This window comes from Sceloporus occidentalis, unplaced genomic scaffold, assembly GCF_023333645.1.
Source record: "Sceloporus occidentalis isolate IW3139 unplaced genomic scaffold, rSceOcc1.0.p SCAF_7, whole genome shotgun sequence".
In the NCBI taxonomy this organism is placed as follows: domain Eukaryota; kingdom Metazoa; phylum Chordata; class Lepidosauria; order Squamata; family Phrynosomatidae; genus Sceloporus; species Sceloporus occidentalis.
The window spans coordinates 34,708,312-34,721,511 of record NW_028316987.1 but is presented as its reverse complement, the minus strand read 5'-3'; the positions used below and the strand labels follow the sequence as shown (position 1 = coordinate 34,721,511).

Genomic DNA, 13,200 nt, shown 5'->3' with positions numbered 1-13,200 from the left:
CACGCCCAGACTGTGGAATGGCCTTCCAGGTGAGATCCATCAAATTACCACCCTAAACAGCTTTAAAAAAGCTATAAAGATGGATCTCTTCCGACAGGCTTTTCCCGAATAATTTCTCCGGCCATCAGAAGAACTCTAAGATCTCCGACCGCACTTTAGTCACGGTCTATAGTTTGCTGTATGTATGTATATATATTTTAAATTTGTTTTATTTTTATGTATTTTTTAAAAAACTCTTAAGCCACCCTGATTGCATCTTGTAGAGGGGTGGGATATATTATTATTATTATTATTATTATTATTATTATTATTATTATTAAAAATTACAGTTCTAGTTAACTGAAGATTCATAAGTCCAAACATAACAAGTCATTAGGTTTAGCTAAAAATACTAAATTTATTCTTCAGCATTTTCCCCATTAAATGAAATAGATGAATTTTTCTTTAACTTACTATCTTTCTTATAAAGAGTTTTAATCCCCTTTTTGAAATGTAGTGAAAAAAACAATCCGAGAGTTCAAGATTAATTCCCTGAGCAATAATTTTACTGATACTTTTTACTGATAAAAGGAAGCTTGAATTTTGTCATATTAAATTCTTAAATTGCTTTAATAAAAAGTGTCGTTTAATAAATCCAGAGAGGTAATGAATTATGACATACAAAATTATAGACTTGCCACTAGGTACACACTGTTCCTTATTAAAGAGTTTTCTTTTAACTTTAAATAAGTGATTTTTGTTTATGGGGTCAACTTCAGTGTAAAAGGTGGTCTTTTGGCGCAAAACTATTAAGGTTTAGTTTCTAAAAGGAATGCTTAAAACATGAAAGTAGTTACAAATCACTTTCTGAAGAGAACATATCAAACCTGCTGAATTCATTTCTCGTTTTGTATACAAACAAGATAGCATACAAAAAACTTGTATAGCCTACAAGTAACCACAGGAAACATGGAATTTCAACTGTATTAAGTGAAGTATGGAGCAAAACAGACCAGCAGTAAGAGCTGTAATTCAGACTACAGTTTATATGCACTGCACCCAGAAACGCTGAAAAGCAGTGGCGGCAAAGCTGCCTTTTCCCCAGTTCAAAAAGGAGTGGCTTTCTGCCTCTTCTTTTTGAGCTAGAAAAATGTTGGATCGGGGGCGGCCAGAAGCTGCTCCTTTGGCACCGTCTGTATTGTCCCTATGATAATTATGTGTAAGTGTTACAAAGCATTTACTTCAGTTCAAATCTGTCTTTGTTCTAAAAACATTCTAACATAAAAGATACCACTTTCTCAATAAATTTACAACAGTAAACATTACGTAATGTTGCATAGAAGAAGTAAATATCAGAAACTGTCACAAATTAATGCGCTGGTGACTAAAGAATACTTTCTTCTTCATTGCTGGAAGCTCCGTTCTACTTAGACAGGAGTATTACGTTCTCTTTCCTTTTTTCCCCATATAAAAATAGATGATGCAGTAAAAATGGGTGGATAAAAATTATGGGTAATTGAAATAGAAGTATACCCATGTCCTTCATTGTTCTTTATTTTAAATATGAAGATTTAAAACATGTCCCAGTTTTTCAAAGCTTGTTATTCCACTTATAGAAAAATTAACTGAAATATCGTCCCTTTTTACCAGTGTACGTTGTTTGCTTACTGCTGAATTGCTGGTTAACATCTGTAACAGATATCGGCTCTAGGCCTGCCCATGGGTCCTCAAGCATTGAAGGTTTGTAATAGTTTTCCACATCATCATTGGGCACTCTTTTCTCTCTGCCGTGCCGCATACCAAAGGGAGTAGATGTCCTCGGTGAACCCTTTAAGAAATAAAGCCATGAGACAAAAGATAAGAAAATAGTCTAAATTAAAATGCAAGCTTTTACCTTTACCTTTTGTGCTCAGATGTTTTGAACTCATATATGTTTTTCTTTCTTAAAACTTTTATCTGCAAAGGTAAATTCAGACCTCCCCAACCTGGTACCTTTACAACTACAACTCCTTTCATCCCTAGTCAGTATAGCCAATGTTCAAGTACTGAGTTATTGCCCAGCACTGCTGGACAATGCTTGGCTGCAGAAGTTAATTACTAGCTATCCATGTACAAAAACCTCATGCTTCAATTTAAAGGTGTAATTAGAATTTTGCTAAAATGAGTGCAAAAATCAAGAAAAAAGACAAGATGACAAAGGCCTAAAGGAGGTCTATAGTAAACAAAAGATCTTCTCACCTTCAAAACAAAATTTCACATTAGGGTGCTCCAGTTTCCACTTCATGCTGCTCTAAGGATGAAGTGGTTTGGTGAGATGCAAAACGGGTTGCAGAAGAACATTAGCCTTAAACATTCCTCTGGGTCATTATGGCAAGTATCAACAGCCAACCCACTAGGCTCATCTGGATAATATACATGACTGGTTGTCACAGAGGGATTGCCTCTCAGATGACTTCTCGGATTTCTCTGACTTCCAAGAAAAGACACAACTTTATACCCCAGCCTTACAGTTTCTTGATATAGATATTTTGGTTCTTCATTTTGGCTTGTCGAATAGACCTTACTGTCAGAAAGTTCCTCCTAATGTTGAGGTGGAATCTCTTTTCCTGTAGATTGCATACATTGCTCCAGGTCCTAATCTCTGGAGCAGCAGAAAACAAGCTTTTTCCATCCTCAATATGACACCCCTTCAAATATCTAAACAGGGCTATCATATCACCTCTTAACCATCTCTTCTCCAGGCTAAACATCCCCAGCTCCCTAAGTCGATCCTCATAGGACATGGTTTCCAGGCCCTTCACCATTTTAGTCACCCTCCTTTGGACACATTCCAGTTTCTCAATGTCCTTTTTGAATTGTGGTGTCCAGAACTGGACACAGTATTCCAGATGGGGTATGACCAAAGCAGAATAGAGTGGCACTATTACTTCTCTTGATCTAGACACTATACTTCTATTGATGCGGCCTAAAATTGCATTGGCCTTTTTAGCTGCTGCATGACACTGTTGACTCATGTTCAACTTGTGGTCTACTTGGAGTCCTAGATCCCATTCACATGTAGTCTTGTTCAGCCAGGTGTCCCCCATTCTATATCTGTGCATTTCATGTTTCTGCCCTAAGTGCAATACCTTACATTTCTCTGTGTTGAATTTCATTGTGTTAGCTTTGGCCCAGCTTTCTAATCTATAAAGGACATTTTGATCCTGTCCTTTTGGGTATTAGCTATAGTTCCTAATTTGGTCTCATCTGCAAATTCGATAAGTATGCCTTTAATGACTCAAAGACATACACCAAGAATCACAAAACCTTGTTGCATTTTGAAGCTGAGAATTTTGGCAGGTCACTCAAATCCACCAGTTCTCTCCCTGGCAGAAGGAAAGTGAATACACCTGATGCAGTCTGACCTTGGAAGCTAAGCAGGGTCAGCCCTGGTTTCTACTTGGATGGGCGACTGCCAATAAATACCAGGCGCTGTAGTTTGTATTTCAGAAGAAGGAACTGGTCACCCTCTTCCCTATGAGAATCCTATGAGGTTTATGGGGCCAACAGGTGACTGATACAGTAACAGCTGACCAAGTCACCTACTGTAGTTGCTCTGCTTGCACCTTGCCGCACAAAATAAAGCTATTTTCCACCCAAAGACCCCTCATTCTTCTAAAATGCTTTGTTATTATATGGACATATTTTAAAAAGGATGGACTGCTTCCCAAAATCAACAAAACACATGCAAGCCAAACTGAAGAGCCAAAATATCTATATAAAGAAATATCAGTACCTTGATATTTTCTTAAGATCTGAACCAGGTGCAAATCTGGTCATCCAGGCTGTTCCTATGAGCCTCAAGCACCTCACAAAATTTCCTAGTGACTTTTGAACCCCCAAAATAGGACCAAAAGGGCCCAGAAATCCATTCCTGGTTTAGAAAATAAGAACGCTTTTCTTAGTGCTAAATGTGCATGATGTTTAAGCTAACAGCTTGTTGATGTCTCAATATCTAAGTGTACTAATAAAAGCAATTGTCCACAGCGACAGCAGAATTAGAAGCCAAGGCAAGAAATGCGTTCTGCTCCCTAGTCAATGTGCTTAATAATAATAATAATAATAATTTATTTTTATCCTGCCTCTCCCTACGGATCAAGGCAGGTTACAGTAAGAGGAAATAGAATACAGACCATAACATAATCAAAATAATACAATAAGGAGTGCGTGTTAATGAATAAAGTGACAAAAAATATTAAGCAGACAGTTTTAACTACTAAGGAGGTTACCGCACTACACCCTTAGAGTCCACTTTGACTGCTCTGGCTGCCTCCTGTTGCATTCTGGGGTTTGTAGTCCAGTGAGGCCTAAGAGCTCTCTGGCTGAGAATTCTAAAGGCCCCTCCTCAAACTGCAAACCCCAGAATGCAACAGGAGGCAGCCAGAGCAGTCAAAGTGGAACAGCAGCACTATAGGAGTGTAGTGTGGTAACCTCCTCAGTCTACCAGATCTTGCAGCTCAAGACAGTGGCTGTTTGAGTGCTGGATGTGGAAGTCTTCAGTGTTGCCTCACTGAAATGAGCAGGAATTGCTCAAGAGCGTGGCATAGTGCTTTGAGCCTTGGACCAAGGCTCTGTAGACCAGGGTTCGAATCTCAGCTCAGCCGTTTGTCGAACTTGGCCGAGTCACACTCTCTCAGCCTCGGAGGAAAGCAAAGGCAGACCTTCTCCCAAACCAATCTTGCTAAGAAAAGCCCATAACAGGGTCGCCATAAGTAAGACTTGACGGCACACATCAAGAGGTTCAGAGAAAGGTGCATCGCCCACAGCTTTCGGCGTAGGGCTTTCGTTGTACTTTCAGTTCAGGGCTTGGCAACTTTAGGGAACTGTAGTAAACCATCTGCAGCGGTCCCTCCACATTCACTGGGGTCAGGGGTGAAGGGACCCCGTGAACTGCAAACAACAACAACAACAAAACAACAAAAATACCACTACAGCCATCCCTCCATATTTGTGGCTTTGATATTTGCGGATTTCATTAATATGTTCTCTCTAGGACTGTCTAGGTCCTCCAGGGCAACTCTGTGGTCAACTTTAACTAAACGTTGCATTGAAAAACCATTTGTAGCTCCTCCAGTGCCATTCTATGGTCAGTGTATGTTGAACATTGACCACAGAGTTGCACTGGAGGACCTAGAGATTCCTAGAGAGGTGTCCTCTCAGGTAAAAACAGTGTTTTTGTTATTTGCGGTTCTTCCATCTTCACGGGGGTCTTGTTCCCCTAACTAACCCTAGCGAATATGGAGGGACAACTGTACTCTTTTCACCAGGGAGAAGACCTCTCTAGGAATCTCCAGTGCGACTCTATGGCCAACATCTGCCAAAAGCTGACCATAGAGTCAGGCTGGAGGGCGCACAAATGCCTAGAGCGGCGTTTCCCCTCTAGGAACTTCCCCATTCAACTCTATGGTCAGTTTCTGGTGTCTCTCTCTCTCTGGTCCTCCAGATACTTTTGACTCCATCTCCCAGGTTCCCTCGCCGTTGGCCGTGCTGGCAAAGGCTTCTGGGTGCTGAAGTCCAAAAGAACCTCTGCTCTAGACATTCCTAGAGAGAGGCATAGGAACCAATGTGTTTTGCGTTCTCTTCCTTGAACAGGTCCAAGCCCCTCGAGCTGGTCAGGGCTCTTACCTGGCTGTATCTCTGGTAGCCCCCCGACAAGGGCTGCTTGAAGGGCTGCTGCTGCTGCTGGTGATGGGAGCCTCCGCTGCCGCCGCCGCCGCCGCCGCCGGGGGACCATCCTCTGCCTCTGGGACCGGCGTATCGGGGGCTGGCGCTGTGGGGCCTTCGCGGCGTGTGGGGCCCCTCCGGCGGAGAAGGGAAGCGCGGGGAGCGGCTGGGGACGTCGTAAGGCCTGGAGCGCTGCCCGTAAGGCGGCGTGTGGCGGGGGCTTCGGGGCCCGAACTGCGGGGAGGCCGTCGGCATTGCGCCTCCGGGGGAAGGGCTCCGAAACCCAGCGCAGGCGGAGTAGGGAGGAGTGGGCGGCCAGTAGCTCTGGCGATACATGGCGGCCTCCAAGGAAGACGACGGCACTCAAGGCCCCTCTCTCTCTGGCGGCGGTTGGACCAAGATTCTAAACAACGCCTTACGTCACGCGTTCGGCGGAGAAGCTCATAATGGAGGGCGTGGCCAAGCGTAAGCTCCTCCTCCTGCCCGGCTAGGACTTGAACCATGCGCCTGCGCAGTCTTTCTCTCTGGCATCCCTTCTCAAGTGTTAAAAGCGGAGGAGTGGGGTGCTGCGCATGCGCGGAGAAGAGGAGGAGGAGGTGGGGGAATTTGCCGGAGAAGCTCATAATAGGGGGCGTGGCCAAGTGTAAGCTCCTCCTCCTCTCCTGCTGGGGCTTCAATCCTGCGCCTGCGTAGTCTTTCCCTCCGGCATCTCAGCGAGGAGCGGAGTGCTGCGCATGCGTAGCGGAGGCGGTGGGGGGGAATTTGGACCGTAGTCCAAAAGGGCGGGTGGGCGTGGCTCTGCCGCCTTCGGTCAGGGCTTCAGGGATGCTGGGAAGGAGCAGCGGCGGCGTTTTCCGCCTCAAGGGAGGCTTCCGTCCCTCCCCGGTCCCCCTGCGCTCCCCTCGGGCCCCGGGGCTCCCTCCCTGGGCTGGCATCTCCGGGGGCCCCCCTCCAGGTAGCCGCTTTTGCCGTCTTTCCTTCGCAAGGCAGGCTGAGGAGAGGGATTTGTTTTGGACTACAGGTCCCAGAATCCTCCTTGTCAGCGTGGCTTGTGACTGAGGGGTTGTGGGAGGTGTAGTCCAGAAGGCACGCACACTCTGGTTTGGCATGTACAAATAATCCGGTTTGACACCGATTTTAACGGGCATGGCTCCGTGCTACGGAATTCTGGGAATGGTAGTTTGCTTTGGCACCGGAGCGGAACTACCATTCCCAGAATTCCATAGCACGTAGTCATGCCCGTTTAAAGAAGCGTCAAACCGGGTTATTTCTGGAGTGCAGATGTCGCCTGAGGGGAGGAAACGGTCACCGCGGATCTCCTTTTAAGGCCTCAAGACAACAAACTCCATCTGATCTTGGAAAGCTAAGCAGGGTCGGCCCTGGTTAGGACTTGGGTGGGAGACCGCCAGTGAATGGTCGGTGCTGTTTCTCAGAGGAAGGAGCTGGCAAGAGACCCTCTTTTCCTTGTCTCAGAAAACCGAAAGAAATTTGGCACCAGGCGACACTTGAGGACACACACAGAGACACACATATACACACACATATATGCATAGACAGTATGTCCACACACACACACACACACACATATACACCTATATACATACGTACACACACATATACATACACAGACATATACACACACATATATATACATACAAACACACATATATACACACACATACACATACATGCACGCACGCACACACATATACATACACACACACATACATATACACCTATATACATACGTACACACATATATACATACACAGACATATACATACACATATATATACATACAAACACACATATACACACACATATACATACACATACATGCATGCATGCACATATACATACACACACATACATATACACCTATATACATACGTACATACACATATACATACACAGACATATACATACACATATATATACATACAAACACACATATACACACACATATACATACACATACATGCACGCACACACACACATATACATACACACACACACATAAACAAATATATATACACGCACACATATATTTACATATATACATACACACACATATATATACATACAAACACACAGACATATACATACACATACATGCACACACACAGATATATATATATATATATATACACCTATATACATACACACACACACACACATAAACAAATATATACACACACACACACACATATTTACATATATACATACACACACATGTATAGAGTCAGAGTGCTCTCTTTGCCCTCACATAATGAATGCAGTTTTTAAGAGAAGTCCCACACTCTCTGCTTAATACACAAAGGACACACAAAGTCCTGTAACTTGAGGTGGGTTTGTTTCTGGAACTGGTACCTAAGAAAGAATTGTGACTTTATCCTCTGAGCAGCCTTTGGTCCAAAACACACTGCGGAAACAATCCAGTCCTGAGACCGCTTAGCCTGCCTTGGCTCAATGTTAGGGAGTCCTGAGAGCTGTAGGTTTGTTAGACGCTTAGCCTTCTCTGTTAGAGGGCTCTGGGGCCAAAGTAGACTACAATTCCCAGAATTCCCTAGCAATGATCCAGGGCAGTTAAAACAGGCTCAAACCGGATTATTTATGCAGTGTGTTTTGGACCTTTCTCAACCTTTTTTAAAAAAACCATGTCCCCTTCAGACTTTGGTCCCATACAGACAGGCCAAAATAAAGCTGATTCGGGCCACTTTGGAGGTATGCTATTTAAATGATGCATGCGCCCTAAGAGACCAGAAGCCACACCAAAGCCACAATCCAATCCTAAGGACTGGAGCACAGCTTTGGTGCAGCTTCTGGACTCTTAAGACATGTGCCATCATTTAAACAGCATACCTCCAAAGTGTCCCGAAGCAGCTTTATTTTGGCCTGTCTGTGTGGGGCCTTACTTCCCCCAATAATTGTGTTTCAGATTGTGTTTACATACAAAGAATTTCCAAATCTATAAGAAAAAGACTATTACAGTGTCTTTCATACTAACTACGGTGCAGTGATACATGTTCCAGGATGTTATGTTGAGCAACGTACTAAGAAATTTTAGGTATCATCATTCCCCGCTTTCCAAATAAAAATGCATCACACCAATTATGTGTTTCCACCCCAAACTACACATGTCTTATCTGAAATCCAGATTTATGCCACAGGGCTTATAGTTGAACCTTAGATTTGTTTCCAAGTTAGGATTCTCAGAAGCATTATAGAATATGAGTACCCAGACTGTTGGGGGCAAATTAGCTTACTTGCTAATTAGCTTACTTGCTGTTCACCGCTATGATCTTTGGAATAGCGGTATATAAATAAAACAAATTAATTCAATTAATTAATATGTATTCAATGGTGAATGGGGCTGGAACGGAAATGTAAAGCCATACGTTACAAAAGAATCCTGATGCAGATTTAGACCTCCACATTTTGTAGGTGTATATCTCCCACCTGTCCACAGACAGGGATGCTAATTATTAAAGACATCAACTGCTTAATTGGCCTATGGTTATTAATAAGAATACATACACATACTTTATACTGAATCTGATCTATCTTGAGTCTATATAGATATTGCATACTGTTGGCAATCCGTAGGACTTCTGAGATTACAAGTGGTAAACGCTTTCCAAGTACATTCATCCCTCCATATTTGCGGCTTTGATTATTCACGGATTTGATTAATATTTTCTCTCTAAGAATCTCTAGGTCCTCCAGTGCAACTCTATGGTCAACTTTAAGTAAATGTTGCACTGAAAGACCTAGAGGCCTGTTACAGACTGCCAAAATAAAACTGCTTGGGGTCTCTTTGGAGGTATGCTATTTAAATGATGCCTGGGTCTTAAGAGTCCGGAGGTCGCGCCAAAGCCACACTCCATTCCTAAGCACTGGAGTGCAGCTTTGGTGCAGCTTCCGGATTCTTAGGATGCATGCATCATTTAAACAGCATACCTCCAAAGAGACCCCAAGCAGCTTTATTTTGGCAGTCTGTAACAGGCCAGAGATTCCTAGAGAGAATACTCTAGTAGGCACTGGTAGCTCCTCCAGCACAATTCTTTGGCCCATATCTGGCAGGTGTTCACAGAGTTGCACTAGAGGACCTAGAGATTCCTAGAGAGGTGTTCTCCCAGGTAGAAATGTAGCATTTTTGTTATCTGTGGTTTTTCCATATTCATGGGGGTCTTGTGCACCTAACCCTAGTGAATATGGAGGGACAAGTATACCTTTTAATTGCAGACCTACCAGCATGTTCACAATGCTACTGGAATACTGGAGGTTGTAAGTTTGCTATGTTCCTTCAAATCATTTCAGGCTTACGGCAGCCTTCAGGCAAACCTATCACAGGGTTTTCTTGGCGGAATTTGTCCTTATCGTCTGAGGCTAATAGAGTGTGACTATCCTGATCTCCTAAACCGTAGTCCCATGCCCAAACCACTATACAGTACCACTCTGGCTGTAGTTGTAAGTACAGGCAACTTAATTGCTTGAGTCTGTGGATTTGCCATTCGTCCCTCTCTCCTCTCTCTTTTATGTCCTAGAGCAGTGCTTCCCAAACTCTAGTCTTCCAAAAATGTTTTGGAGTTCAGCTCCCATAATTTCTGAATGCTGGCCATTGGTCTGGGGGTTCTGGGAGCTGGAGTCCAAAACACACAGGACCAAAGTTTGGGAACCATTGTCCTAGAGCCTCCCTCTCCCCTTTATGTGTGTCTTGTGGTGCTACGAACCCATATTCCTTGGCTTAAATCTAGTTATAGTCTTCTCTTTTCTCTATTAGTTTTTACTGTTTGCTTTATTTTCTTCACGTTTTCTCTGCAGTTCACAAGAAGTCAGCAGGACATCTTGCAGTTTTCAGGAGTGAGACTATTTCTAACTGAGGGGGAAATGAGTGTGTGTATATTAACCTGCTAGCAATAAAAGCATTACTTTTCAACCACATTGGCTAATTCTTAATCTGTGTCTTTTTTCAGATAGCCTGCTAACTGAGGTAAAATGTAACTACCATCTCACAATTTCCAAAGAGGTAGCTGCACTGTTTTGTTGCAGTAGAAACAAAAACAAAAAAAACCCTTGTAGTACCTTAAAGATGAACAAATCTATTAGATAACTTTTCACAGTTACATATATGGGGATTATGTACTATATACCTGGTGGTGCAGTACTGCAGCCACTCACAAACCACAAGGTTGTGAATTCAATTCCAGCCAGGGCCTATGGGTTGACTCAGCTTGCATCCTTCCAAGGTTGCTAAAATGAGTCCGCAGCTTGTTGAGGGCCGTTAGCTTACACATTGTAAACTGCTTAGAGACTGCTTAGTGCAGTATGAAGCAATATATAAATGAAGCTGCTGTTGGTATTGCTATTGCTGTATGCATCAGGTGTGGGAAATGTGTGGTTGTTCAGACGTTGGAGCTATTCCCAGAAATCCAGCCAGCATGATCCGTCTTCAGGAATGATGGAATCTGTAATTTAGCAACATGCTCAGCATCACACCTTCTCCATCTTTGATATATGTGATTTTAGAAGTGGAAAATGTAAAAGTACAGTTGATGACAATTCAATTGATAGCCACCCCCACAGCTATTCTGTTGCAGGAAGAGAGTGAGCTTTGGCGAGATTAGAGAATATTTGCTATATCCTCCCTGGGATATTCCAAAGTCTCCACAGACTGTTTCATCTGGCTATAGGCAGATGCTTCTCCAATCCCCGCTGCTCTCTACCAGCAATGTAATGGCTGAGTGGTGGCAATGGCTATTGCGGCACAATATATCATGAATGGGCTTTGGACATTCCAGAGAGAGGAAGAGAATACCAGCATATGCAATGACCAAACAAATACATAAGCACAAAATGGACTTGCACTTACAAATGTCACTAAAAGGCTGCTGGCCAAATGTATACGTATGGAAAATAAGCTCAAGTACCACTGACAACAAGTCATTGCAGCATTATTAGGTAGATTTTTTCACTGGAATCCTGTTGTAGAATCCTTAAGAGGATTTATATATGCATCAATATATGCACAATGTCCATATCCAATAGATGGCTATTGTTACATTGCTATGTATCAAAGTTGGCAAAATGTTCCGATACACATTGTTTTGCAAAGCACACGAGTGCGCAAGTGTGCATTGGTCACTCTTGTCCTGTTATACAAGCGAATTACATCTTATTTTTAATTCATTTAATTAATAATTAAATTAAACAGTCTGAACCCCAAGACGATTATATTAACTATGCAGATCCATACTTTTAATGTGCTTCAAGTGGGATGCATGTAAAGTAGAGGTGGATAATGTGACTGAGCCCAATTTTAGCTCCCACACCCACAGCAAGGCCACGTTGCCACATTTTTAGTGAAACATTTGTGCAAACTTGCAAACAGAAGTAACCTCTGTTGTGAATTTTGTCATGCGTATTTTGGAGCAGGAGACACTTAACCAGTTGCTTTTGCCAATTACCCTTTAAGGCTTTTCTTAATTGTTATCTTTACCACAAAACTTTCTTTTTAAAAAATGGAAATGCAAGATGGAGTCTTGAGTGGGCTTCAAAAAACACTTGGTGAGTTGCATGTGGCCCACATGGCACAATTATCCCACACCTAATGTAAAATATACATGAAGAGGAAAATTATAGCTTATGCCTCTTGTGAGAAGAAACTGAGAATTTGACAGAAGAAAGTCTTGGAAAGAACAGCAAAACCTGTATTAAGTCAATCTCTCAAAAATGGAATAGATTAAGACTGCTTTTCAGTTAGTTAATGAAACCATGGCCCGTTATAGACTGCCAAAATAAAGCTGCTTCGGGTCTCTTTGGAGGTATGCTGTTTAAATGATGCATGCATCCTAAGAATCTGGAAGCTGCACTAAAGCTGCACTCCAGTGCTTAGGAATGGAGTGTGGCTTTGGCGCGACCTCCGGACTCTTAGGACCCATGCATCATTTAAACAGCATGCCTCCAAAGAGACCCGAAGCAGCTTTATTTTGGCAGTCCGTAACAGGCCCATAAAAGATGGAAAAGACCAAGCTACAGGTGGTTTTCCAGACAACTGGTATGAAATTCATGAATCATGTTTAGAGTTGGTTCCTAGGCTTTTCTCTCTGTATCTAATCGTTTTTTGAGTCTGACTCTTTTCCAACTTCCTTTTGTAAAGCTTTTATCTCTAATTATTCCTAAACCAGGCAAAAATCACTGTTAGTGAGGTGAAAATATGGTTCATCAGCTTTGAGTGCCTCAACAGCTATTATGCTGACTTGGAGGTACTAACTGCTTCCTTAGAGAAAGTGATACCAGAAAGTGAAGTTTACAAATGTTGGAAAAAAGTGAATTTGATGTTAAAACTGCAGTCAGTGGCATCACTAGGGTTGGTGTCATCTGGTGTGGCAACTCCTGGTGTCACCCCCCTCCATTGACCACCTTCCATACCACACCATACCCAATCCTTAGTAATACTTTTTGTACTAATTTACTCATAAATCATAATTTCCATATATCACTGAATGTAATGGTAAC

The 13,200-nt window shown here is 42.7% G+C and overlaps 2 protein-coding genes across 3 annotated transcripts in view; one reads left to right on the top strand and one right to left on the bottom strand.

Annotated features, from left to right (window-relative positions):
• Window positions 1-377: 377 nt before the first annotated feature.
• Window positions 378-6,219, bottom strand: MPLKIP (M-phase specific PLK1 interacting protein). Its single transcript, XM_089532568.1, has 2 exons — window positions 5,644-6,219; window positions 378-1,807 (listed from the first exon to the last, which is right to left on the bottom strand). Exons 1-2 carry the CDS (start codon window positions 6,016-6,018, stop codon window positions 1,601-1,603), a joined length of 582 nt encoding a protein of 193 aa, XP_089388694.1. The 5' UTR covers window positions 6,019-6,219; the 3' UTR covers window positions 378-1,600.
• The window catches only part of SUGCT (succinyl-CoA:glutarate-CoA transferase), a 374,021-nt gene continuing 366,881 nt past the window's right edge, over window positions 6,061-13,200 (top strand). The window contains exon 1 of one of the 2 annotated variants that reach the window (XM_089532567.1): window positions 6,061-6,147. In XM_089532567.1, coding sequence (XP_089388693.1) covers window positions 6,129-6,147 — 19 coding nt within the window. In that variant the 5' untranslated portion in view covers window positions 6,061-6,128. Of the gene's footprint in view, window positions 6,148-6,505; window positions 6,638-13,200 lie in introns of those variants that run through there. The other variant, XM_089532566.1, reaches the window with a different exon arrangement.